The sequence below is a fragment of the Kogia breviceps genome, chromosome 7 (assembly GCF_026419965.1).
Source record: "Kogia breviceps isolate mKogBre1 chromosome 7, mKogBre1 haplotype 1, whole genome shotgun sequence".
Taxonomy (NCBI): Eukaryota; Metazoa; Chordata; class Mammalia; order Artiodactyla; family Physeteridae; genus Kogia; species Kogia breviceps.
This window is the reverse complement of record NC_081316.1, coordinates 74,236,035-74,260,894: the sequence shown is the minus strand read 5'-3', so window position 1 is coordinate 74,260,894 and position 24,860 is coordinate 74,236,035. Positions and strand designations below refer to the sequence as shown.

Here is a 24,860-nt window from a genome sequence, read left to right as displayed (position 1 = left end):
TCAATTTTTCCTATAATGTTTTCCTACTGGATTAAGGCATGAGGGCCTTATACTTGGCCAGAAATTACAAAACCAATGCAAAATATAAATCTAGAAACACAAATGGACCCAAGTGTCTGGTTATAGGACTGTGGAACTGTACATTCACACAAGACTCTGCCATCACTCTTAGAACCACAAGTGTGCTGTTCTCTATAGAAACCAAGATACGTCCTGCCAACCCGGCCCCATCCTGGAACTTGTTAGCACCTGACCATCACCTATGCTGCTTATCATTCATTAGGCCCATCCTTCCTTCTATTTGTATCCCCAACACCCAAACCAGACACTTATGACTCATGAGGACAAGAAATGCAGGGTGAGTCAGGCTTGAGGCAGGGAGCACAGAGTTTCTTGCAAAATGCATTACTCAAGAAGGCGAGGCAGAGCTCTAGAGAACTTAGCCCAAAGCCACAAACATCGGTGGGAAGAGGCCCCGTGGAGTCCTGAAACACAGCCTCAGCTTCCAGGGAAATTCCACATCTTTTTCTGCAGTAGGTTGATGGGAACCAGGGGAGAAGCCAGTTAGAACCCAGTGTTAATTACTTGTCAATAATAATGAGCCTTATACGAAGAGTTTTTATAAACCTTGCCTTACAAGACTCTCACCCAATTTTGTGAATCAGGGATTATTAGCTTCACTGGATAAAGAAAGAAACTGAATCACAGAGAGCTTGTGAGGGTCAGGACAGCTTTGAACCCAGGTGGGCTTCACATCTTGTTCAGACCTCATTCTGCCCCCAGACTGACCGACAGGGAAGGTTTGCATTTTCTGGGACTTGGCCACACACCTCTGCCCGCTACCACACCCCCAGCAGGACTCTCCAGGAGGCTGGGCCTTTGGGAACTGACTGACGTTCTCTAAGGAACCCATGCCCTCCGCCAATGCACTTCGGTTAAACTAAACCCCAGTGACTCCTCAGCACGGTGCCCTCTGCAAGTCCATGAAATTGACAAGGGTGACTCTAGCCTCAGAAATCAGGGCAGAGGGGACAGACAAAGCTGACATCCCACCTGCATTTATTTTGTGACGAATAAACAAGCTGGGGACAAGAAGCTGAGGACTCACAGGAGAAGAGGCCATTCAACACGCTTTCTCCGCCCACTCTCTTACTGGGTCTCTCTGGGCTTTGAAGTAACAGGATGTTTGCTGTTCAATGCAAAACAAACACACAAATCTTGGAGAAGTTCAGCCACAGCTTACCACGCCTCTTCCCCCAGACTTGAACACAAATAACACAAAGCATCCTCGCAGCAGAGAAGACACTGAGTTCACACTGGTGGAGAATTCCATTGTCATTGTCCACAGTCCGCTGTCTGCCCTGACCATTCTCTTGGACAAGGAAGTCGCGGGGTTACTCAAATCACGACTATCTAGGTGATGTGGGTAGTGAAATTTGTCTACCTAGGCCCTCAGAAGTCCCCAGCAATATCTTGGAGTTGGTTGTATGTGACTGAACCTGTAGGTTCAAATGAGGTATGCTCGGCTGGAGAAACAAACAGACTTGCTCTTTTATATCATATTCTAATGTAAAGACAGAAAAGACAACAAATGCACAACGTGCTAAGCTCTGTTGCTCTGAGCTGTATTTTAATGAGAGGACGCGTCCCTTCAAAATGGTGCCTTGGCTAATTGGGCCAGATCCTTCATGTGTGGGAACATGGTTATAAACAAAAGCCTTGCATGTGTGCATAATGGCTTGTCTGCTCTCTAGCTTCCGACAAGCCACTTTCCTCCTAACCCCTTGCGCGAAAGTAGCACAGCACTGGTCAGCCCACCCAGTGGCCCATGAAGGGGAGAGGCGGAGGGCTGAACACAAAAGCCTCACAGAAAGATGTCAGACCACATCACCATCACCGGTGCGCTCAGGTGAAATAAGACATCATGTCCTTTTCCCCTTTCGCATGTGAGAGCAAAAACAGACCCATGCCTTGCACGTACTGTGTTAGGTTTTCTAGACGGACCTATAGTGTTACTGTCTGTGACTTTCCATGGGCCTCCTCGGGTTACCATACATATGAATACACATCCCAGCATTTGAAGAAAGGAAAATATGGGGTGCTTGGTGAATATTTTTAATTGAATTCATCTGGGAGTTTTAAATTCTGAAAATTTAGCTCCTATTTATAGTAGCTTAAGGTTGGAACAGCATATGATTTTTGTCCTTTTGAGTGGCAAGCCTCCCTTTTCCATTTAAGAGAATGTCTCATTGGCACATAACGCATTTTCCACAGCCAACTGTAAAAATCATTAAATTGCCAAACTGTGGAATGGGACAGTGGTGATTGACGTTCGGTTGTTCTCATGCCTTTGAAGGCAATCTAGTCTTTACGGCTTCCCACTCAGAAAAAGGAGCTCCACGTCTCTTTATGTTTGAGTCCCAGCTCAGTTGTGTTAGGACAACGGTAACCCAGGAACCAAAGAGGATTCGAATGGAAGGATTCTGTGGGCATCTGAAACCAGACCTTGCTTCTCTGACTGCTGGCAAGGCGTTTGACAACAAGCAAGGCTCTGTAGTGAGGTAACACACCACCGTTCCTGCCATATGACCTCCCTTTCACAAGTGCCTTGCAAAGTCTCCAGGCTGTTCTCTAAAGACCCATGGGATTCACCAGGCACTGGCTGGTCAAGCATCAGATGCCCCATGTCACCCTTCTAGCCAATCAAATTGGAGCTCATTCTCATAGAGAAACTCGTTGAGTTAAATTCCAAGGGCCTGGGCAGGAATCTGGAAAAACTCAGTGAGGCTCTACCTTCTGGATTTCTTGGATATGTCTCTCCCTGTCACTCTCCTGCATTCTCAGGACCATTGTACACAGGGGTTCATGATCAACGTAGGAACCTACATCTGCAGGCATGGGGATTCTGGGCCTCCTAGCTGAACCTGGAACATGGACACACAGGCCGTGCAGACTCAGGAAGGCACAGACTCAGAGGCTACAGCACACAAGTGCAGGTAGCTGCTCCCTGAGCCACGCACGCTCTTGGCATCTTTGAGGTGTGGTCTCTCAGTCACCCACCACTCTCAGAGCCTTGGTTCTCGCCGCCACAGGGCTCAAAGCCTGACACAGCTGCCTCACTCGGAGGGCAGAGTGGGGAGCGTGGGATGTGCACCTGGGCTTCCAGCAGGTACAGAGGTGCTCAGAGCAGTGCTATTGCCCTCTGGGCTCTGGGAAGCTCTCCAGAGCAAAACTATACTATCATGCAATCATATACCTTTTTTTCTTGAACACAAAAGCTTTCTTTTTATAGTCCACAGCCCTGAGAGTTGTGTTTCCCCTGCCCTTTCACAGAGACTTAAATCTGGAATATTCTAAAGCTTTTCCCTCTTGGTACCATCTGTCTGTCTGGGTTTGTTTCTATTTTTCTGGTTCTTTCTCTCTCTCTCCCCACCTTCAAAAGCTGGTCTCTCCTCCCTCCTCACCTTCAAAAGCTGGTCTCTCCTCCCTCCTGACCTTAGTCAATCCTATCTTTGTTTCACAGGCTTCTGTACTTTCAGAGTTGGGGGAGATGGTGAAAATCATTGCCTCATTTAAAGATGAGGGAAATGAGGTGACCTAGTTTATATGTGACAAACTCATGCTTCCAGCCTCTGCCACTAAGTCTGTCTTCATTTCACCAAATGGCTTGCCCTCCATCAGCTCCCAGGTCCCTTGAATGGGGGGTCATCACCACCACACAAAGCTGACTGGACTCCCCCAGCCTGCAGTAAATGTCTGAGCACTGTGCCAAAACAAGCAAAAAGAACCCATCCAGTCAGCAGAGGGAAGGAAATAATAAAGACCAGAGAGGAAAGAAATAAAATAGAGATTAAAAAAACAATAGAAAAAAAAATCAATAAAACCAAGAGCTGGTTCTTTGAAAGGGTAAACAAAATGGACAAACTTCTGGCCAGGCTCGCTAAGAAGAAAAAAGAGAGGACTCAAATAAACAAAATAAGAAATGAAAGAGGAGACATAACAACCAATGCCACAGAAATACAAAAAGCCATAAGAGAATACTATGAACAGTTATATGCCAACAAATTCGACAATCTAGAAGAAATGGACAAGTTTCTAGAAACATACAGCCCACCAAAATTGAATCAAGAAATACATAATTTGAATAGACCAATCACTAGAGATGAAATAGAATCTGTAATCTAAAAACTTCCTACAAACAAAAGTCCCAGACCAGATGGCTTCACAGGCGAATTCTACCAAATATGCAGAAAAGAATTTCTACCAATCTTTCTCAAACTCTTCCAAAAAACTGAAGAGGAGGGAACACTCCCAAAGACATTCTATGAAGCCACCATCACCCTGATACCAAAACCAAACAAAGACACCACCAAAAAACAAAATTACAGGCCAATATTTTTGATGAATATAGATGCAAAAATTCTCAACAAAATATTGGCAAACCGAATCAAACAACACATAAAAAAGATCATAGACCATGACCAAGTGGATTCATCCTAAGCTCACAAGAATGTTCAACATATGCAAATCAGCACCACATAAACAAAAGAAAAGACAAAACCGCATCATCATCTCAATAGATGCAGAAAAAGCATTTGACAAAATTCAACGTCCATTCATAATAAAGACTCTTGTTAAAGTGGGCATAGAGGGAACATATCTCAATATTATAAACACTATTTATGACAAACCCACAGCCAATATAATACTTAATGGTGAAAAGCTGAAAGCCTTCCTGATAAAATCTGGAAGAAGACAAGGATACCCACTCTTACCTCTTCTATTCAACATAGTATTGGAAGTCCTAGCCAGCCACAGCAATCAGATGAGAAAAAGGAATAAAAGATATCCAAATTGGAAGGGAAGAGGTAAAACTGTCATTTTATGCAGATCACATGATTCTATATATTGAAAACCCTAAAGACTCCACACAAAAACTACTAGAACTGATAAACGAATTCAGAGAGATAGAAGGATACAAGATTAACATACAGAAATCGGTTGCATTTCTTTACACTAACAATGAAATATCAGAAAGTATAAAAAACAGTCCCTTTTAAAATTGCATCAAAAAAATAAATTACTTAGGAATAAACCTGACCAAGGAGGTGAAAGACTTATATGCTGAGAACTATAAAACACTGATAAAGGAAATTAAAGATGGTTCAAAGAAATGGAAAGGTATCCCAAGCTCTTGGACTGGAAGAATTAATATTGTTAAAATGGTCATACTATCCAAAGCAATCTACAGATTTAATGCAATCCCTATCAAATTACCCATGACATTTTTCACAGAACTAGAACAAATAATCCTAAAACTTACATGGAACCATAAAAGACCCAGAATTGCCAAAGCAATCCTGAGGAAAAAGAACAAATCTGGAGGCATAACCCTCTCAGACTTCAGACAATACTACAAAGCTACACTAATCAAAACAGCATGGTACTGGCACAAAAACAGACATATGGATCAATGGAATGGAATAGAAAGCCCAGAAATAAACCCATACACCTATGGTCAATTAATCTTCAACAAAGGAGGCAAGAATATACAATGGAGAAAAGACCGTCTCTTCAGCAAGTGGTGTTGGGAAAGTTGGAGAGCCACATGTAAATCAATGAAGTTAGAACACACCCTCTCACCATACACAAAAATAAACTCGAAATGGCTTAAAGACTTAAATATAAGACATAACAGCGTAAAACTCCTAGAAGAGAACATAGGCAAAACATTCTCTGACATAAATCAAACCAATATTTTCTTAGGTCAATCTCCCAAGGCAATAGAAATAAAAGCAAAAATAAACAAATGGGACCTAATCAACCTCATAAGCTTTTGCACAGCAAAGGAAACCATACAACAAAATGAAAAGACAACCTACAGACTGGGAGAAAATATCTGCAAAAGATTCAACCAACAAGGGCTTAATTTCCAAAATATACAAACAGCTCATATAACTCAATAACAAAAAAACAAACAACCCAATCAAAAAATGCACAGAAGACCTAAATAGAAGACCTGTGTCTCCAAAGAAGACATACAGATGGCCAAGAGGTACATGAAAAGATGTTCAACATTGCTAATTACTACAGAAATGCAAATCAAAACTACAATGAGGTACCACCTCATACCAGTCAGGACGGCCATCATTAAAAAGTACAAATAACAAATGCTGGAGAGGGTGTGGAGAAAAGGGGACCTTCTTACACTGTTGGTGAGAATGTAAATTGGTACAGCCACTATGGAGAACGGTATGGAGGTTCCTTAAAAAACTAAAAATAGAACTACCATATGACCCAGCAATCCCACACCTGGGCATATACCCAGAGAAAACTATAATTCGAAAAGATGCATGCATCTCAATGTTCATAGCAGCATTATTTATAATAACCAAGACATGGAAGCAATCTAAATGTCCATCGACAGATGAATGGATAAAGGTGTGGTACATATACATAACGGAATACTACTCAGCCATAAAAAGAATTAAATAATGTCATTTGCAGCAACATAGATGCAACTAGAGATTATCACACTAAGTGAAGTAAGTCAGAAAGAGAAAGACAAATACCATATGATATCATTTACACGTGGAATCTAAAATATGACACAAATGAACCTATTTACGAAACACACTCACAGATATAGAAAGGAAACTTATGGTTACCAAGGGGGAAAAGGGTTGGGAGAGGAATAAATTAGGAGTTTGGGGTTAACAGATACAAACTAATACATATAAAATAGATAAACAACAAGGTCCTACTATATAGCACAGGGAACTACATTCAATATCCTGTAATAAACCATAATGAAAAGAATATGAAAAAGAATATATATATGTATACATATAACTGAATCATGTTGCTATACAACGGAAACTAACACAACATTGTAAATCAACTATACTTCAATAAAAATAAATGAGTAAATAAATATTTTTTTCAAAAAGGACGCATCGACTACCAACCACAGCAAGACCACCTAACAATTATGGGTACACTGCTTCTTTTCCTGTGATAAGGCCACAAGGGGTGAGGGAATATCCTGTATCCCCTCAGAAGGCTGGGGATGCATTCTACACCTCAGAGAAGAAAAACGTGCTGTGGAAAGTTTGCATAAGGTGCCTGGGCACAGAGAGGTTGGCCCTCGCAGGCCCCACAGAGCAGGCACGTTTTACGACGGACCATGTCACATGGCAGTTGCCTTGTCCACCCCCCACCAGGCCTCTGCATCTGAAACCAGCCACCTCTTTGCGAAGATAAGGTGCAGCTGAGTCACCTCTCATCTGGGAGTCTGGACACCAGTGACTTGGCCTGTGTCATCCCCCAACCTGCCAGGCCTTTCTTCTGTGAAATGATGTCTCTCTCAATGTTCAGAATCTATAGTTCTCTAAAAAGCAGCCCACCTTTGGACTGAGTAACAGGCCACTGAGTAGCGGATGCAATCACAAGGGGCCCAGCCTGAAGCCCGGAGCAGGAGGACACCTTTCCAATGGGCCACTGGGTTCCACTTAAGGTTTTCTTGCTCTCAAACTGCCAGACCAGGGCTGGGATCATAAATGACGTGGGTCATGCCAGAGGTTCTAGGGTATTTTCAGGTCGGATGCACCAGGTCTTGTTACCAGGGACCCTGACCAACGCACCCAATACTTCAGTGTTCCCCTTCCAAGGCTGAGCCTCAGCCATGCAAATGACAACTGAATTGAATGTGTCCTGCCATTTCTGAGGCAAAGTGCATATGGAGGCGGAGCCTGTTACCAGACCGCGGCTGTCTGGACAGAAATGTAGGCATTGGGGAATCTTGGCAGAAACGAAACAGGAGAGGTGTAGGGGAGCCAGCTCCTCCTGCACCCACCCTGAAGCCTGGGTCAGCTTTGGCAGGCTCAGCAAAGGGTGTGTGCCTCAGGTGCGAGCACGGGGAAGATGACCACTCACGTGGCTCCTTTTGCCTTCTTCATCGCCCATTGATGTAATGACTGTCTCTGAAAAGACCATCTGTCCAGTCTGGTTGTTGGTGATCTATAGGAGAACAAGTACAGTGAATGTGAAATAGGAGGAATTCTGGACAAATCCCACAGGTGGTTTCTTTGTTTTATTGTTTTCTATTTTCTGAAGCAGGAGCACCTGTCAAAGAAGACAGAATGCCCACTCCCTCCCCTCTTCTTAAATGCATTTTATTTATTTTATATTTATTTTTTTAATTTTCTTGTTTCTTTTCACTGCCTCGGGTCTTAGTAGCAGCAGGCAGGATCTTTCGTTGCAGCACGCGGGCTTCTCTCTAGTTGTGGCACGCGTGGGCTCTGTAGTTTGCAGCATGCGGGCTCTCTCATCAAGGCCCGCGAACTCAGTAGTTGTAGCAACCGGGCTTAGTTGCCCCGCAGCATGTGGGATGTTAGTTCCCCAATCAGGGATCGAACCCGCGTCCCCTGCATTGGAAGACAGAGTCTTTACCACTGGACCACCAGGGGAGTCCTGTCCCCCTTTCTTTCTGAGCTCCACCAGCAGCGTCAGATGGTGCAGCGATAAGAGATGTAACAGAGCCTACAGCATGGGGCTGCTAGGAGGAGGGCCGAGGAGGTCTGTGTAAAGCACGCAGCACACAGCCCGTCACCTCGCAAATATTCAGCACTAGCTATTTTTATCATTCTTGGGGCTCATTTACTTGAAACTCAGTGTCAGCTTTCTTTCCAACTACAGGTCTGGGTATTGAAGGAAGCAGGTTTTAGCTACAGCTGCCCCCCTTCCTGATTCTGCGGAACTGTTTTGTTTCATCAAAAAAGTGCTTAAGTACAATGGGAGGCCTGGCCCTGTATTCCTCTATCCATTGTCTGCCTTCTATAAACAGGAGCAGGCACCTCAAAGCTGAGCCTTAGAAACCTGACGTGGAGCCCAGGCTATTCCCACCCCATCCCAGGCCACATCAAACCTCTGTGTTGGTGATAAAAAGACACAAAGAAGCCCAGGAGCTAGGAGACCTGTGTTCTTTGAGCCCTGCCTCAGACACCAATGACCGTCTAGTATGTAACCTGGAACAAATCATTTCTATTCTCTGATTCACAGTTTTCTCATTTCTAGGTCGTCTTTAAAGTTCCTGCCAGCTCTAATGTCACAGGCGTCTGCAGCCAAAACAAAGTGGAAACTCTTAGGCTAATGTGTAATAGTGGATCAAATTCTAGTTGTAATTCCAGTTCTGAGGAGATAAGGATGTCTTCGTCAACATACTTTATTTTTATCTAAATAATTCCTCTCTCCAGCAAAGAGATTATGTCTTCTTCCTTTATGCCAGATTTTTACAGGATTAACCAATGTTATATTTTTTTTAATTGTACAGTCCTATATGTATAGGTTGCAGGACTTCTCAGAGCCTTTATTATACTAAGGTGCATTTTTGTAACTCTAGGAAGAGAAATATGTACAATGTTTTCCAAACATGTTTCATGACTGAGCCCTTCTTTTATAAAGCATCACACAGGACAGGAGCTCCATGGAACCCGCTCGAGAACTACTACACCGTGCGGATACCGTAACTTTACCATAAGAACAACAACAAGAAGAATTTGCTGCTGGACAGCACTTCATAGTTTACAATGACTCTCACGTACTTCAAGTTATTGGACCCCCATAATACCGTAATGTAGACGTTGATATCCCTATTGGCTAAACGCAGTTAGTGAGGGTCATGAAATTGAAGTAAGTTTTTCAAAATCACACTAGTTACTGGTAGGACTCACGTTTGGGTATTCTGATATCTACAGGGAGAAAATTTACAAAGCAGCTGAAACTATTGGCTGATTATTCTCAGAAAGGATGACTTAATATTGGTTTTGACAAGAATAAAACAATCACTTTTGGAAACATTCTCCAGTCTTCAGACGAGCAATGAAAAAGGATTCCGTTTCGCAGGTGGCTCATTTATTTATGCGGGGGGTACACTCTGGAGCTGGGCCATCAGTATGTAGCAGGAGAAGAGCCACACAGAGGCTACTTTATAGTCAAGGCAATGGCCCATGAAAATTGACCCCTTTATCCTCTATAGCACAGAAGTGCTATTGTTTCAACCCATTACCTGGGCACTTGAACAAAAGCAGGGCTCTTTTGTGAGCCCTTGCATGTAGGCATTGAGATGAGATCAGAGGTCAAGCTCGTTGATGTTCACAACAGAAGGTCAACTCTACAGCCTCTAACAATGACCCTGAACATCTGCACACCAGACTCTTTTCAAGAGAACACAGGCCACGTGGTGTGCTCCCAAAGTCCTGCCAAACTCATATGGGAGACATCTCACGTTAGGGGCAAGCTAATGTCACATTCCTCTAGGTTTGCAACATTTTCTTCCTCAAGTCAGATTGAGAACAAACCTGCTTGCTCTTCGTGCAAGATACTGGACCAAGAGACACTTAAGATGTGTGGTAGGTTAGGAAACACTCTGCTGTAGAATTTTGAATGGATAACCAGCAAACGAAAGAATATTTCATTTCCTGGCAATAGAGGCTTTTTCTTCCGAAGACAGAGTATATCACATTTGTGCTCCTCCTAAGGAAATGGTGAAGATCTCTTCACTACAGCATGAACTCTATTTCAACTCACTACTGAAACACAGATAAAAACTTGTGAAATAATTTCCTCAAATTCGATACTAGGAAAGTATCTCTCTAAACACGTTTGCTTCCTTTTCTCAAACGATAAAAATCCCTGAACATTCCTTTGCAATTGGACTGACGGGAAGAGTAGAGTTAAATTTACTGCTTAAATACAAAAGCAATTTATGTTTTTGATACATATCTTTCCCCTTTAAATAGCTCCCTCACTCCCTCTGGTTTTTAACATGTATTTTACTATCATCATTTGTATTTTTTGGCTTGTATATCAAACATGTAAACAAGACCTTAGTCCTCTGATGGGACCGGGTGGCAAGGAAAGGAGGAAGTGCTGGCCATGACCACCCTTACCTTGTGAATTTCTCGGTGGACATGGATGGTGTTATTTCCAACCTTGGTTTCCGTGTTGGTCTCATTGTGATAGCTGGGAGGTAAGCGGGCCAGGTTCACTTCTGATGACGTTTTAGCAGCAGCCTCTTCTGCCTCCATCTAATTAAATCAATGGGTTTAATGAGCAATATTGTTTTCTCTTGATACAAATCAGAGTCCATTAGAAAACAAGAACTACTTCTCTTTTCCTCTTCTGCAATGATAGTGGTGCTGATGATAGTAGGTACCAGTAATTGAGTACCCAGTAGAACAAGAGGTTGCTCTAAATGTCTACATATATCATTGCCTTACATCTCACAACCTCCCCGTGAGGTGGGCGTTAATGGCACCACTTTACAAGTGGGGCAACCGAGGCTCAGGAAGACTAGATAACTTCCCAAGACTCTCAGTGGAGGGCAGAGTCGGAATTTGAGAGTGCCTCTGTTGAACAGTCTTGACCCCTGTACAGATGCTCTTGGTGCCACGCCCATCTCCCCGTGGCCTAATCAGGAGGTCCCCGCATTTGTTCCCTTGTGTGCCAACAACCACCTCTGTCTCTCTTCGAGAGCATTCTCTGGCTGCAGAAGTGTGCTCAGTCTGCACAGGCCCCACGTGTTAGGGAGTGAGCACTCCAGGGGCAACCCCGAACCAGTGCAGGACAGGCTACGGGGGTAAGTACCCCAGTGCTCTCTCCCCTCAGTGGGACGGTCTCTCTCCAAGGACCCCAGGGCGATTGAGCCCTAGTTGTCCCTAGCAGTAACCTGCTCATAAGCACAGCCTTTATTGCCTCTCTTCTTTTCCATCTCACTTTCCCACTTCCTCCTCGTGTTTCTGGGATCAGATCACAAATGAATTATTTGCTCCCAAATCCTTGTTGCAGGGCCAGGTTGGGGTGGGGACCCAACCTAGGACAGCCCCTTCCCCACTGCAGGTGGCGCCACAGCTATGTCTCTTCCCCACCCACCCCCTGAGTACACGAGGGACCCCTGTAGAGGGTCAGGTGACTAGCTCCTGGGGTGCACCCTCCCCCTGGCTCTTCTTGCACAAGTGTCCTTTTCTGATGCCACGTTTCTCGGGCCATTGTCCACAAATCATGAGCTTCCATGACATCTATACCAGACATGTCAGTCAATTTAAATCTGTACCCAATTCCAGCCCCAGTCCTGATGAGTGGGCAGGTGACAGTGCGACCAGTCACAGTTGATTGGACTCAAACGGAGGTCATGTCATCGACTAATTGAGCCAACCCGACACTCTGTCTAGGAATTTAAAATCAGAGACACAGAGAAGTTGTAGCTGGTGCTTGGCAATTTTCCAACAGTGTAATCTTTGACTCTGTGCTATTTTTATTCCTTTAAACGAATCCTCAAAAAAGATTCTATTTTTTAAAAATCACTGTCCTCGGGCTTCCCTGGTGGCGCAGTGGTTGAGAATCCGCCTGCCGATGCAGGGGACACGGGTTCGTGCCCCGGTCCGGAAAGATCCCACGTGCCGCGGAGCGGCTGGGCCCGTGAGCCGTGGCCGCTGCGCCTGCGCGTCCGGAGCCTGTGCTCCGCAGCGGGAGAAGCCACAACGGTGAGAGGCCCGCGTACCGCAAAAAAAAAAAAAAAAAAAAAAAAAAAAAAAAAAAAATCACTGTCCTCCATTCCCTTACATACTACATGAGGCCCCCTCTTCTCCTCTCTCTCCCATCCAGATTTGCTGAGCTGGGTATACATGGGGAAAGAATTCCCATGTCTCAATGTAGCACAAAGACACTGCACCAGAAGTGTGAAGAAAGTCTGGTCAGCATAAAGGACCAGATAACCAACCAAGGACTTGGTCAGCAACCACTGTGTTTGACCCTGAGACAACTCCTCACATGTCTGAAACCGGGTCCCTGGCTCCGTCATCATCATCACCTCCATGCTTGGGCATCAGCTATGTCTAAGCCATTGCACCAGCCCCTTCCATATCTCCTTAAATATTCACAGCAACCGTTAAGAGGAAGTGTTATTACCCTCATCTTGCAGATGAAAGAATGACGTTGACAAAAGGGAAGGAATCTGACTGAGGTTATCACATTCTTAGCAAATGGCAAAACTCGGATTAGAACTCGGGTCAGTCTGACTCCAAATTGTGTGCCTTTCCGAGTATATGATTCTGCTTATACTTTTGCTGGGGAGATAGGAGAGCCCCACACAAGCCAGTTTGAGGATGGAGCGTCTGTAGAAGCGAGTCAGGGGTTCAAAGAAGAGAGAAAAAAAGCTTCCAGGTGGAAGAAGAGGCATGATTGGGTTGGTCTCACAGGACAGATACGATTTGGATAGAGAGGACCATAGAGGAGGCGAAACTGGCAGCCTGGATGAGAACGGTGTGTCATGGGCTAGGGCAGAGGGTCCACGCTGGACCCTAAATGGATAAAATAATGGATAATGAAGTAGAGACAAATTGACAGGTGAATCCAGGGGCAGTTCTAATGCAGACGATGTTAGCCTGGTTCTCAACCGAGAGGCACCTCAGAGTCATGTCCAAACTTTAAAAATATATATACATATCTGGATCCCTTCCAGACCTGCCAAATTAGAATTTCTGGAGGGGGGACCCCACATATCAATGAGCTTCCCAGATGATTCAGGTAAGAACCTTTGCACCAAGCAATGGGGAGCTGCAGCAAGTTCTGAAGACTAGTTGGGAGATAATACAGAGTCCAGAGAAAAAACAGAATGGACTCAGGGGACTAGCTAGAAGCAGGTTGAGAGTCAGAAACTTTTTGTGAGGAGGGGTCTTCTAGGTGGTAAAGGCTCCAGATAAATCTAGAAGGACCAAGCCACTGAGAGCTGGCCATTAGATTAGGCAAGAAGTTGCCCGCAGCATCGTCAGAAGGCAGCACAGTAGAAAAGTGCCCAGGTTCTGGAGTCAGGTAATGGGGGGCAGGGTCAAGTCCCAGCTCGGCCACAAAGCAGCCACGCGACCCAGGGCAAGATATCAAATATCTCTAAACCTCAGCTTTCTTGTTTGCAAAATGGGGATGATTCTACTTTGTTGAGCAGATGTAACGATTAAGGATCATGAAATCTGAGTGCTTGAGACAGTATCTGTCACCCTGCCAAGGTGTAATACTTGCATAATATATTCGTCTAAGATAGCAGTTTTAGAAGCAGCTAGTTTGCCGGGGGATGTCTGGGTAGGAGTGGAAAGAGCAGGTAGTAAATAACATGTGTTCCAAGGGTTTGCTAATAAAAAGGAGTAGAAATGGATGAAGCTAAGATAACAGATTTAAGACTAAGAAAAAGGCTTTTTAAATTTAAGTGAGAGGGCTTCCCTGGTGGCGCAGTGGTTAAGAATCCGCCTGCCAACGCAGGGGACATGGGTTCAAGCCCTGGTCCGGGAAGATCCCACATGCTGCGGAGCAGCTAAACCCGTGCGCCACAACTACTGAGCCTGCGCTCTGCAGCCTGCGAGCCACAACTACTGAGCCCACGTGCCACAACTACTGAAGCCTGCACACCTAGAGTCCGTGCTCTGCAACAAGAGAAGCCACTGCAATGAGAAGGCCGCGCGCCACAATGAAAAGTAGCCCCCACTCACTGAAACTAGAGAGAAAGCCCACACACAGCAATGAAGTCCCAATGCAGCTAAAAATAAATAAATTAATTTAAAAAAAAATTTAAGTGAGAGATCCTGAGATGTTTAGTGATAGAAAAGATACAGCTGGGAAAGAATAGGAGTCTGGAGATGCTAGAGGGACTAAATCCAGAAGGAGAATGGAATGTTTTAATGCTTTTAAAATTTCTATAGGAATGGTAATCCTCCGTTTGGCTTGCAAATAATTGACAAGTTACCAAATTTAGAATCTGCTCTGGGCTGAACAGATAGTCTTTATATAAAACCTTCTCCCCCTCAGCCAGTGGTTATTTCAACAGAATGAGCTAAAGCTCTTTCATGGCACCACAAGCTAAAAGTATAGTTTACAGTGGAAATTTCAACCACAACTATTACTGCCACTAGTAAGAGAAACTTAATCCTGAAGCAACAGGGCTTGTTTCACAGAGGAGGAATGTGAATATTGTTTAAAATGGCACCTACAATTGGGTGAATCTGTGTGTCTCTTAAAGGAGCAGAGTAAGAAAAACTGGAGAGAGAAATTCAGGCTTGGTATTGGGATTCTTCCTAGGAATAGGTGAGGTGATAAGAACATTCTAAAATATGCCAGTTACAGATGTGGCAATGGAGGGGCGGGGAATGGTTTTATCCTCACAATACTTTTATCAGTAACATACAGAATAATTTTAAACAGGAAAACAGGAACAGCCCAGACTGAACCATTGGAAGATTTGCTTCCCCTCAATAATGATCCTACAAGCAGAGTTAACTTTTTTCCCCTTAAGAGAAATCAGCAGCTTGAGTCAGCTGGAATTTTTTTTTTTTTTTTTTTTGCGGTACGCGGGCCTCTCACTGTTGTGGCCTCTCCCGTTGCAGAGCACAGGCTCCGGACGCGCAGGCTCAGCGGCCATGGCTCACGGGCCCAGCCACTCCGCGGCATGTGGGATCTTCCCGGACCCGGGCACAAACCCGTGTCCCCTGCATCGGCAGGCAGACTCTCAACCACTGCACCACCAGGGAAGCCTAAGCTGGAATATTTTAAATGTCAGGGAGTTACTTGAAAGCAGATTCATGATGCAACTATGTAAACAATTAATGCATCTGGCCTCGGGTCTTTTTTGGCTCTTCCCTAGGACAGTAAGAAAATAGCAACGATCTTGTGTTTATGAGATTTAAGGGGCTTTCTGCCAGTCTCTTTTAAAAAATTAATATTAATAGCCATAATCTATTGTGAATCTATCATATATCAGACACTGGTGGTTCTTTTGTTATCATTCATACTAGTGTTATTAATATGATGATAATGAGAGCCATTATTTATTGAGAACCAACAATTTCCCATAGTCCTTACAACCACACGAGGGAGCAACTTATATTGCATCAATTTTACTTAACCTCATTTTATTTTATTTTATTTTTTGGCTGTGCTGCGCAGCTCGTGGGACCTTATTTCCTCGACCAGGGATAGAACCCCGGGGCCACGGCAGTGAAAGCACCAAGTCTTAACCACCGGACTACCAGGGAAGTCCCTACTTAACCCATTTTAGACGACCAGAAAACCTGCTTTACTTACATCCTCTCATTTAATTCTCCCCATTACCCCCAGGGGAAATGGACATTTCCTCCATTTCAGAGCCTGGATCCCATCACTCGCAAGTGGCAGAGCTGGGATGAGAGAAGGAAGGTTGGTTCCCACGGAGTGGGGTGGAGGTGCCAGCCCATGTCTCCCCTGGTGGCAAACTGCAGAAGTCAGGCAGAGCCATGTCTGGAGGAGGAAGGCTGGGGCCCAGGCAGAGGCAACGTGGCCAGCTCCCTCAGAGTGAGCACCACCACCACGTCCCGCTGGCCACAAACTGCTCTCACCAATGTAGAGACTGAAGGGGCCCTGCCGCTCCCTCATCCCCCCTCACCAGGGGCTGCCGGCAGAGGACCATGCTGCACGGGCAAGTTCACACTGAATGAAAACACGCAGGTGACCTGGTCAGGCTCAATGGGAATCCATGGGCAGGAGTGAAGCAAATGACCTGCTCTGGAACCAGAAGGATCGTGAGCTCAGTTCAATTTGAAGGGGCAGAGTGAAAAGACACTGGGGCCTCTGATGCCCCGGCCCCTTTCATTGTTCCACGTTATGATTCTTTCGCTTTCTCAGGAAACAGGAAGTCCACAGGTTTTAGAATCTGGCCTGTCCAATGGATGTTCAGGTACAGCTGCCCATGCAACCGCCTCCCAATCCAGTGTCCCCTTCACCAGTGTCCAGGGTCTACCAGGCTAACTGCTGTGGAAGGGGAACTAACCCAAACCACACAGGAGTGGGGCGAGAAAGCCACCTCTCCTGGTAGACCAGAGCCAGCTTTGGAAACTTTGTCCAAATGCAATGCAGAGAAGCAGGGATGTGGAGGCACCTGACCTTCCAGCCTAGACATCTGGTCTCTCACTGACTCCTTCACTGTGTGGCTGGCTTCTCTCCAAAGACAGGCTGCAGCAGAGGCAGGACCAAGAGGGGCCATGCCCACCCACCCACCCCAGGCAGCAGGGCCACCTGGCTGGGAGAGGTGGGCCAGCTGCACCTCCGGTCCAGGCAACCCTGGCGATGCTTGCATGCCCACCATAGAGGGTGCCATCCATAGTGTTTGGACCTGGGAGGCAATGGAAGGAAGAGGCCAAGCAAAGTTTTCCCAAGGTAGCTGGTATCTGATAACTAACAGCTGCTATATATTGCACCTCTATTATATGCCAGGTGCTACACATATCATGGATTTAATTCTCACGGGACACTGAGGTACAGGATGTTAATTAAGGGATCTGCCCAATGCCACCTGCTAGTAAATGGCAGAAGAGGGCCCTGAGTCCAGGGCTGACTCCAAAGCACTCTTGGGGTGGGGTGGGAGGTTGCCTTCCACACTGCTCCCGCTCCTCTCACCCACCACCCTCTGACAACGGACACTGCTGGGATTTAGGACTCCCAGTTTCCTTCTCTGCCCCACATGGCACTGGGGAAGTCCAGACAGATTGCCAGCAAAGCTCAGGGCTCTTTGTCCCCACATGGCACCCTAACTGTCTCTCGGGAAGATGGCACAAGCTCAAAGCCCAACAGACAAGCTGGGACTTGAGATGCCTGGAGCTTCCTCAGCAAAACCACAGCGCTGGAATACCAGGGGCCTTGCGAGCCTCCGCTGAGAACAGGAGGAGGCCAACTGCACACCTGAAGATAATTGCAAGGTGATGGCCGGCCGCCAGCAGGCAGGGGGTGACGCCCGCTGCCCATGGGCAGGTCCAGCGGGAGTCTCCGGGTGGACAAACTCAGATCCAGAGCTTTTGGCAGGAAGGCAGAACGAGGCGGGAGTTGGGGTCACCCCACACTGCCTTCGGATAACTCGGAATCTGCTGCCCGCCCTGCCCAGCCCTTTAGCGGACCTGAGGACCCTGGCCAGCGCTCATAGCACTGCTTCCCCAGCCCCCGCTGTCGCCAGCCTCGCGCTTCCCCGGAGCGCGGGCCCTTCGGGCGCACCCACCTCCTCCACCGCGCTGCGCAGTTTGTGCTGCGTGTCCTCCATCAGTTCCTCAACCTCGCGGAACATCTCGTTGAGGGTGGCCTCCTCCTGCGGGTAGCTGAGAGCCGGGCCGGGCTCGAACGAAGCCGGGGTCACTGTCGGAGCTGGCGCGGGGGCCGTGGGGACCGCCGCGGCCAGCAGCAGGCACAGCAGGGTGCCCCCCAGCCATCGCATCTCGGCTCAGCGCCCGCCGCCGCCGCGCCGCCGCCTGCGCGTGCCAGAACGCTGTCAGAGGCGCGCCGACCACCCTCTGGCCCGCGCCGCCCGCCCCGCCGCCTCTGGCACTACGGGCCGGGCCCGCCCCCGGCGTCCCGCTTCCCCACACCCACCCCCAGATGGGAGGAGGACGAGTCCCCTTCGGACGCAGCTACCCCGCACAGGGAAGACCCCCACCCGCTTCAGCCCCGCGCCCGAATCCCCTGCGTACCCCCTGGCGCATCCTCCGGCACAGGCTGTGCTCTGCCCCCGCCCCCAGTGATAGCCCCCTCCCGCGAGCAACAGAACCCGGGCGCGCCCAAGCTTACAACGCTCTCCCCTCACCGCCCTCCCCACCGGCCCCCCACCCCGGCTTGGTCCCGGGTTTGAGCCCTCTTCCCTCCTCGACCAGGTCAGAGCACAGCTCTGGTGCCGCGACCCTACTCCCAGCCCATCCCTACCCGAGCCCCCATCTTGGGTGGTCAGAGAACAGCTCATCACCGCCCTCCTCCCCATAGCCGGGGTCGGAACCAAGTCCTGAGCGCAGTCCCTCCCCCACCCAGGAGCTACCGAAATGAGCCACCTCCCTTCCCCGCCGCCGCCCTTCACCCACCCCGACTGGACCGAGCTGTGCTCCGGGCTAGACCTGCCAGGCCTCTCCAGGGGCCGCCTCGGGGCTGCGGAGCGGAAGCGGCGCGCTGCGCTTGCGGCGGGTGCGGGGAGCTCGGAGGGATGCTGCAGCGTTGCTACCCGGGCGAACCCGCAGCACTCGCCCCGCCCACCCCGCCCCGCCCCGCGGGAGGGGCCGCGGCCCGGCCCGCCGCCAATGGCCGGCCCGGGCGCCGGCGACCTCCCGCCCCAGGCTGGCTTCCTCTGCAGCCCTTGCCCGGCTCTACCGGAAGCTGTCGCCGTCTGTTCATCCCGTCGCCCCGCGACAGCCCAGTCCGTTGTCATCTCTGGCCCAGATTCTTGCCACAGTTTACGGGAGGCGAGGGGAAGGTGTTCTTTCTGGGTCCCACCTTGCCCTTTCCAAGCCATCCTCTACCCAGCAGGCAAGATAAAATCCAAGCCCCTTAGCCTGGCATTCAAGGCCCATCACAAGCTGGCCTTCATCTGTCTGCCGTGGTTGTTTCAGTACTCCAGCCAAGAAAACCCGATCCTAGCTCCCGCACTAGGTCCCGAGAATGTCAGCAAGCTCCTTAAGGGCGGTATAGCAGAGTGGTTAAGACCAGACACTGCAGCCAGACTGCCTGGTGTCAATCCCAGCTCTGCTCCTTAGGAGTTTACCAATCTGGCCAAGTTAGCAGATTCGTCTGCTCTCCATTTAGCCCAAAGGTAAAATGGAGGTTATAGGAGGACAGCTAAAAAACGATGCTCACCATCTGGTCCTACAAGAACGAAGTCACTAGCCACTGCAGTCGCAGACCTTCAACATCCCCTGAAAGGAGTTCAGGGCAGAGATCAGGAATGAGGCACTCTGTGCTCTGGAGAAATTGGAAGAACAGGCCTTCAGATAGATCTTTTCAGGAGAAAATTTTATGAACCCAAACTCTTGTATCATCCCATACTTAGACACTAAAACCGTTCATTAACACATCTGTTCCTCATGACTAGCAGCAACTTTCTATCGAGATGTGTGCTTGGTTGCATGTACCCCCTTTGCCAAAATCACAGATATACTGACCTTCCCCCTTACCTCTTTGGAACAGTTCCACAGAGCTTTCTGAGAGACTGTCTCACCGGCTACAGTCCTCACTAAGTCCCCAAAGAAAACTGAAACTCACAGCTCTCATGTTGTCTGTTTTTAATTCAGTTGACAAGTGGTAAGGTATAAACCTGTGTTTTATTTGTCAAAACTCCTCCTATTTTTTTACTCTTTCTGTCTGGACAGCCCTCCCTCCTCCCCTTGGCCAGGCTAACTCCACCCCATCTTTCAAGACTCAGTGTCTCTCCTTACCTATCCCTGCTCCATCCCATTTCTCCTCTAGGACCCCCAGCACCATGTGCTTCCCCATGGCAGCCCTGACTTGCCATGGTGTCTCTAGTCACTGGCCCATTTCCCCCAGAGACCTCGAACTCCTAGGAGGCAGGGACTGACTTGCTCACTGTTGTGTCACCAGGGCCTCAGCTATAAGACACCACTTGGTCCCTGAGAAATGGTTGGGCTGGTCATTATATCAGTTGCTAGTGATATATCAATAGAGCAGTAACATTATGAGAACTCACAATGTGCCGGGAACAAGTATTAACTCATTTAATTCTCAAACAACCTCTGAGGTTGGTACTACTACTTTTATTCCCATCTCACAAATAAGGAAACTTTCCTAAGGCCACATAGCTCGTAAGTGGTTGAACTGGGATTTGAACCCAGAAATCTGGCTCCAGAGGCTTCACCCTTCACTGCCAAACGCCTCTGCTATAAACCTGGCCAGGAAGAATGAGATGACTTGGGAGCATCTGATGAGCAATTTCTGCAGGTGACCACTTGGAAAACATGTGTTTGGGGGAGGGAGTTCAGGACATGCTATCCCCAAATAGGCCACTTTGGCATATTGATTATTTTGAACTGAAGGCACTTGAGAAACAGCAGATGTAAGAAGGGCTCTCTGACCTGCCCTTTTCTACCTACAAAAAGGCCATAAAATTTTTCATGAGACAGGTGCCCTCCCTGTACCAGGAAGAGAACATCCTAATCACCAGAGAGGAAGTCAATGCCAAAACGGATCGGTACAAACACACACTTACTAAAATAATCCTTATCTTAGTTTTTTCACCATACCACTCCCAGTCACTTCCCCACAGTTCACTGTCCCTAGCCCAACCCCCTTTGCCTTGTCATTTCTTCACAAATCTATCATTTCTTTGTCTAAAAGGTATATAAGCTTTCTGCTCTGAGTCACCTCCTCAAGTCTTCATTTACCTGTGACGTCTCCCATGTACATGTAAAACTTTAATAAAATGTGGATGCTTTTCTTCTGTTGCTGTCTTATGTCAGTTTAATTCTTAGGCCCAGCTGGGGACTCTAAGAGGGTTGAGGAGACATTTTTCCTCCCCTACAAGGGACCATGGCCTCTTTGTCATGTCCATCCAGCTGAGTCCACAGCAGAGTGTCAGTCGGGAAGAAAGGATATTGGGGGCCTTCTTGGCATCGGGGACTGTGCACACCCCAAATCTATAGTGAGTTGCCTGGAGACTCAGAGAAGTTAGACCCTCTGCCCAGACAGCAGGTGAACGGTTGGTCTGGAACTAGACTCCACATGAGGCTGACTTTAAAACCAGTGCTCTTAGCTTTCCTTCTCATGACTGCCTTTCTTTGCAGACGTCTTCAAATCACTGTTTATCACCAAGATGCGATAAACATGTTCTCTTAAATTTCTGGGCCTCCGGGTTAAGCCCTCCTAAAAATCCAGGGAAAGCCCCCTGACCCCCCCCAGCATCCCCTGTTCTGCATCCTGGCTCAGCTATTCATTAGCTTTCTGAGGATGGCCGATCCTGTGCAAAGAGCCTGGAACTGAATCTCCAGATTCCCCACCAGGCACACACACTAGGAAGAAACTAGAGCAGAATGGAGGCCCCAGCCAGAGGGCACACTTTGGGCCAAGAAAAGAGTTGCAGGGTGCAGATTTATAGAACAAACCATGGTCTTCCATTCCTCCCTATTGCTGGCTTAAGGGACTGGGAATTTCCCTAAATAAGACTTGTCTTCTATCTTATATCTTTTGCCCTGCAGTCTGGAGTTCTTGACTTTCAGAATGAACTTTAAAAAAAAAAAAGAAAAATTTGAGCTGCTCCCAAGTGACCGGTGAAGGGTTATGTGTTTTCTCCTACGGGGTCTAAATTTTGTACTCTGAAAGGTGGGAATGTATCAATAGTGCCATTATTAAGTGAAACTGGCAAAAAAGAAAGAGATAAAAGGGAAAAGAGACAGGAAAGGTAAGAAAATCTAGAGTCCTCAAATATAAGGGCTCTCCCTGCCCAGCTTCATACAATCCTATCACCACCTTGAGGCAGGAAAAGCACTGAGGCAGCTGCAGAGATGGGCCCCAGCCAGACCGCACATGTTCTGGGCTCCTAGAAGCTTAGGGGCAGGAGTGGACGAGCCCTGTGCTTTGGGGGCCTGACTTGAGAAAGGGTCGCAGTCTGGATGGTCATTGTGAGCGGATGGGCCTAGGGGCACACAGAGCAGGCAGAGCTGTAGAAGGCTGTCCAGATCGATCATCTTTAGGGTAAGGAACTATCTAAAATGCCACAATTTCCATTATATCACTGGTCTAAGCTCTGTATCCATCAGGGACATTGTTTTTTCCTTTTAGGGTGTTTGGAAACACTTCTTGGAATTATTTAAAAATTCTAAGTCCTCACATTTTCTCTATTGGAGTCTCATTTCAGGGTTGAGGAGGTGGCAACAGAGAGGTTGTCACCTGCTGGAAATGACCTACAAAGTCAGCACCAACACAGCAATTTCAGGTCTAGCTGTCCACCCCACAGATGCCCATGGCCATGTGCTTGAAAACACGTTTTAGTGTCTTCAGCAGAAGAATGGATGAACAGGTTTCTACAAACAATAGAATACAACAGTTAAAGGAATGGACCAATATTTCTAGGCAACAACGTGGATAAATTTCAAAAGACAAATGTGGCAATTTGCAAAATGAGATGCACAGAATGCTATTCGTGCTTTTTTTTTTTTTTTTTTTTGGTACGCGGGCCTCTCACTGTTGTGGCCTCTCCCGTCACTGAGCACAGGCTCCGGACGCGCAGGCTCAGCAGCCATGGCTCACGGGCCCAGCCGCTCCGAGGCATGTGGGATCTTCCCGGACCGGGGCACGAACCCGTGTCCCCTGCATCGGCAGGCAGATTCTCAACCACTGTGCCACCAGGGAAGCCCCTGTGCTTATTTTTAAAACACAAAACAACTATCTATTGTTTATGGATGCTACAAATATAGTAAAAAAAAAAATTACAGAAATAGGCTGGCTGCCTCTGAGGTAAAAGGTGGGGGAAGAGATGGAGAAGGTCTTCAGTCACATTTGTAACATTTTATTTCTTTAAGAAAGAGGATGTAGCAGCATGGAGGAATTCTGAAGCAAAAGTGTCCAAAGACTCACATCAGTTTAATGCTGCCGTTGATGAACTACACATGGGCATATGGGTGTGTCTGTTGTATTATTTTCTGTATATTTGAAATAGTTTGTGAATACATTGAAACAAAAGAAAAAAGCAAAAGGCAAGCCCCTCCCAATCCCTATCCTGTACCCGCTAAAAACCGGACCAAAACAAAACACCTCTAAGAGCTAAACAGACTTTTCTTAGATCTGTTCTTGGCAGAAATGCTCTCTTCCCCAAGGCCCAACAGTGGCCCCCATTGCTGTGAGGTGAGAGAGAGGAGTGGAGGGTCCACACCAGACCCAAATGGAGGGGCATTTCGCTTCATAAAATGCCCTTCTGTGTGCTCCAATGGTTGGGAGCTTTCCTCCTGGGACGGGGGAACTGGAGTCAGGTAAGGACCCCGGGTGGTGGGTGGGGCTTATCTATCAACCCATCCCCCAACTCACCGCCATCATCAGGATAGGGAACAGTTTGCAAACCAGGAAACCTCAGACACCCATGACTTAGAGGCACTCAATCTGGATAGGTGACCACTGTGTACCGATTTTTTAAAGTTTAACCATTCAGAATAATTAATTAGACCAAGGAAGGATTTATTACACATTTCTCTTTTTTCTTTCCCTGCCATCTCAGATAGACGACACTGAACACAATTTGGACACAAACGAGAAGAGTTGGCTCAGACATCATGTATCTGCATGGCTATTTAATATCTATTTAGTATTTAGTAGCTGTTTTCCCTGCCGGAATGCAGGCCCCGTGAGATTGCCCAGGATACCTGGCCCTGCAACCATCTCCTGTCCTGTCCTGCTGATGGTCTGCAGGGAGTTCACACTCAATACGGAAATCCTGAATGAATGCGGGCCTGATAGGGGCTGGGCTCCCGGCCCACAGGAATCCACAGTGAACAAAGAAACGGAAGTAAGCAGGTAACGGCCAGGACAGTAAGACAGAGGAAAAGACAAGCTGATTCTTTTCAGAACGTCCATAGTGGGTTGGGGCTGTTCATCGCTGGTCCAATCACCTCTGTGGGAGTGGGAGATCCTGTGGCATCCTCATGGATGACCCACCTCCCCCACCCTTTTGAATGGACCAGGATGGACACCTGTCTGAAGCTTGACCCATCAGATTCTTTCCTGGATTTTGAGGCTGCAGACACCATTGTTCAGCTGCTTGAGGACAAAAGCCAACACAGAGAAAGTCAGAGAGAGAGAGAGATTGAGGGAGAGACACATTTAGAGAAATGAGATCCTATGAGCTTGAGAGAGAGGGTGATGGGAAGAGAGGGGCTGCCTCACCCCATGATGTCATTCTGGTTCTGGGTTTTAGTCTTTCATGAGTTAGAAAGCCAGCAGCTTCCCCATCTCCCCTTAGACTCTGTGAGATGTTTGGGATTCTTCTTTAATACTTCCCTTTTTGTTCCAGCTAGGTTTCACAACTTTCTGTGGCTGGC

At 47.4% G+C, this 24,860-nt stretch overlaps 1 protein-coding gene across 1 annotated transcript in view; it reads right to left on the bottom strand.

Moving 5' to 3' along the window:
* Positions 1 to 19,110, bottom strand: part of DKK3 (dickkopf WNT signaling pathway inhibitor 3) — a 45,553-nt gene extending 26,443 nt beyond the window's left edge. Inside the window, exons 1-4 of the mRNA XM_059067922.2 lie at positions 18,912 to 19,110; positions 18,065 to 18,311; positions 10,950 to 11,087; positions 7,936 to 8,019 (exon numbers count right to left, since the gene is read on the bottom strand). Of these exons, the coding sequence (XP_058923905.1) occupies positions 7,936 to 8,019; positions 10,950 to 11,087; positions 18,065 to 18,277 (435 nt within the window). The 5' untranslated portion in view covers positions 18,278 to 18,311; positions 18,912 to 19,110. The remainder of the gene's footprint in view (positions 1 to 7,935; positions 8,020 to 10,949; positions 11,088 to 18,064; positions 18,312 to 18,911) is intronic.
* Between the last annotated feature and the right edge of the window lie 5,750 nt (positions 19,111 to 24,860).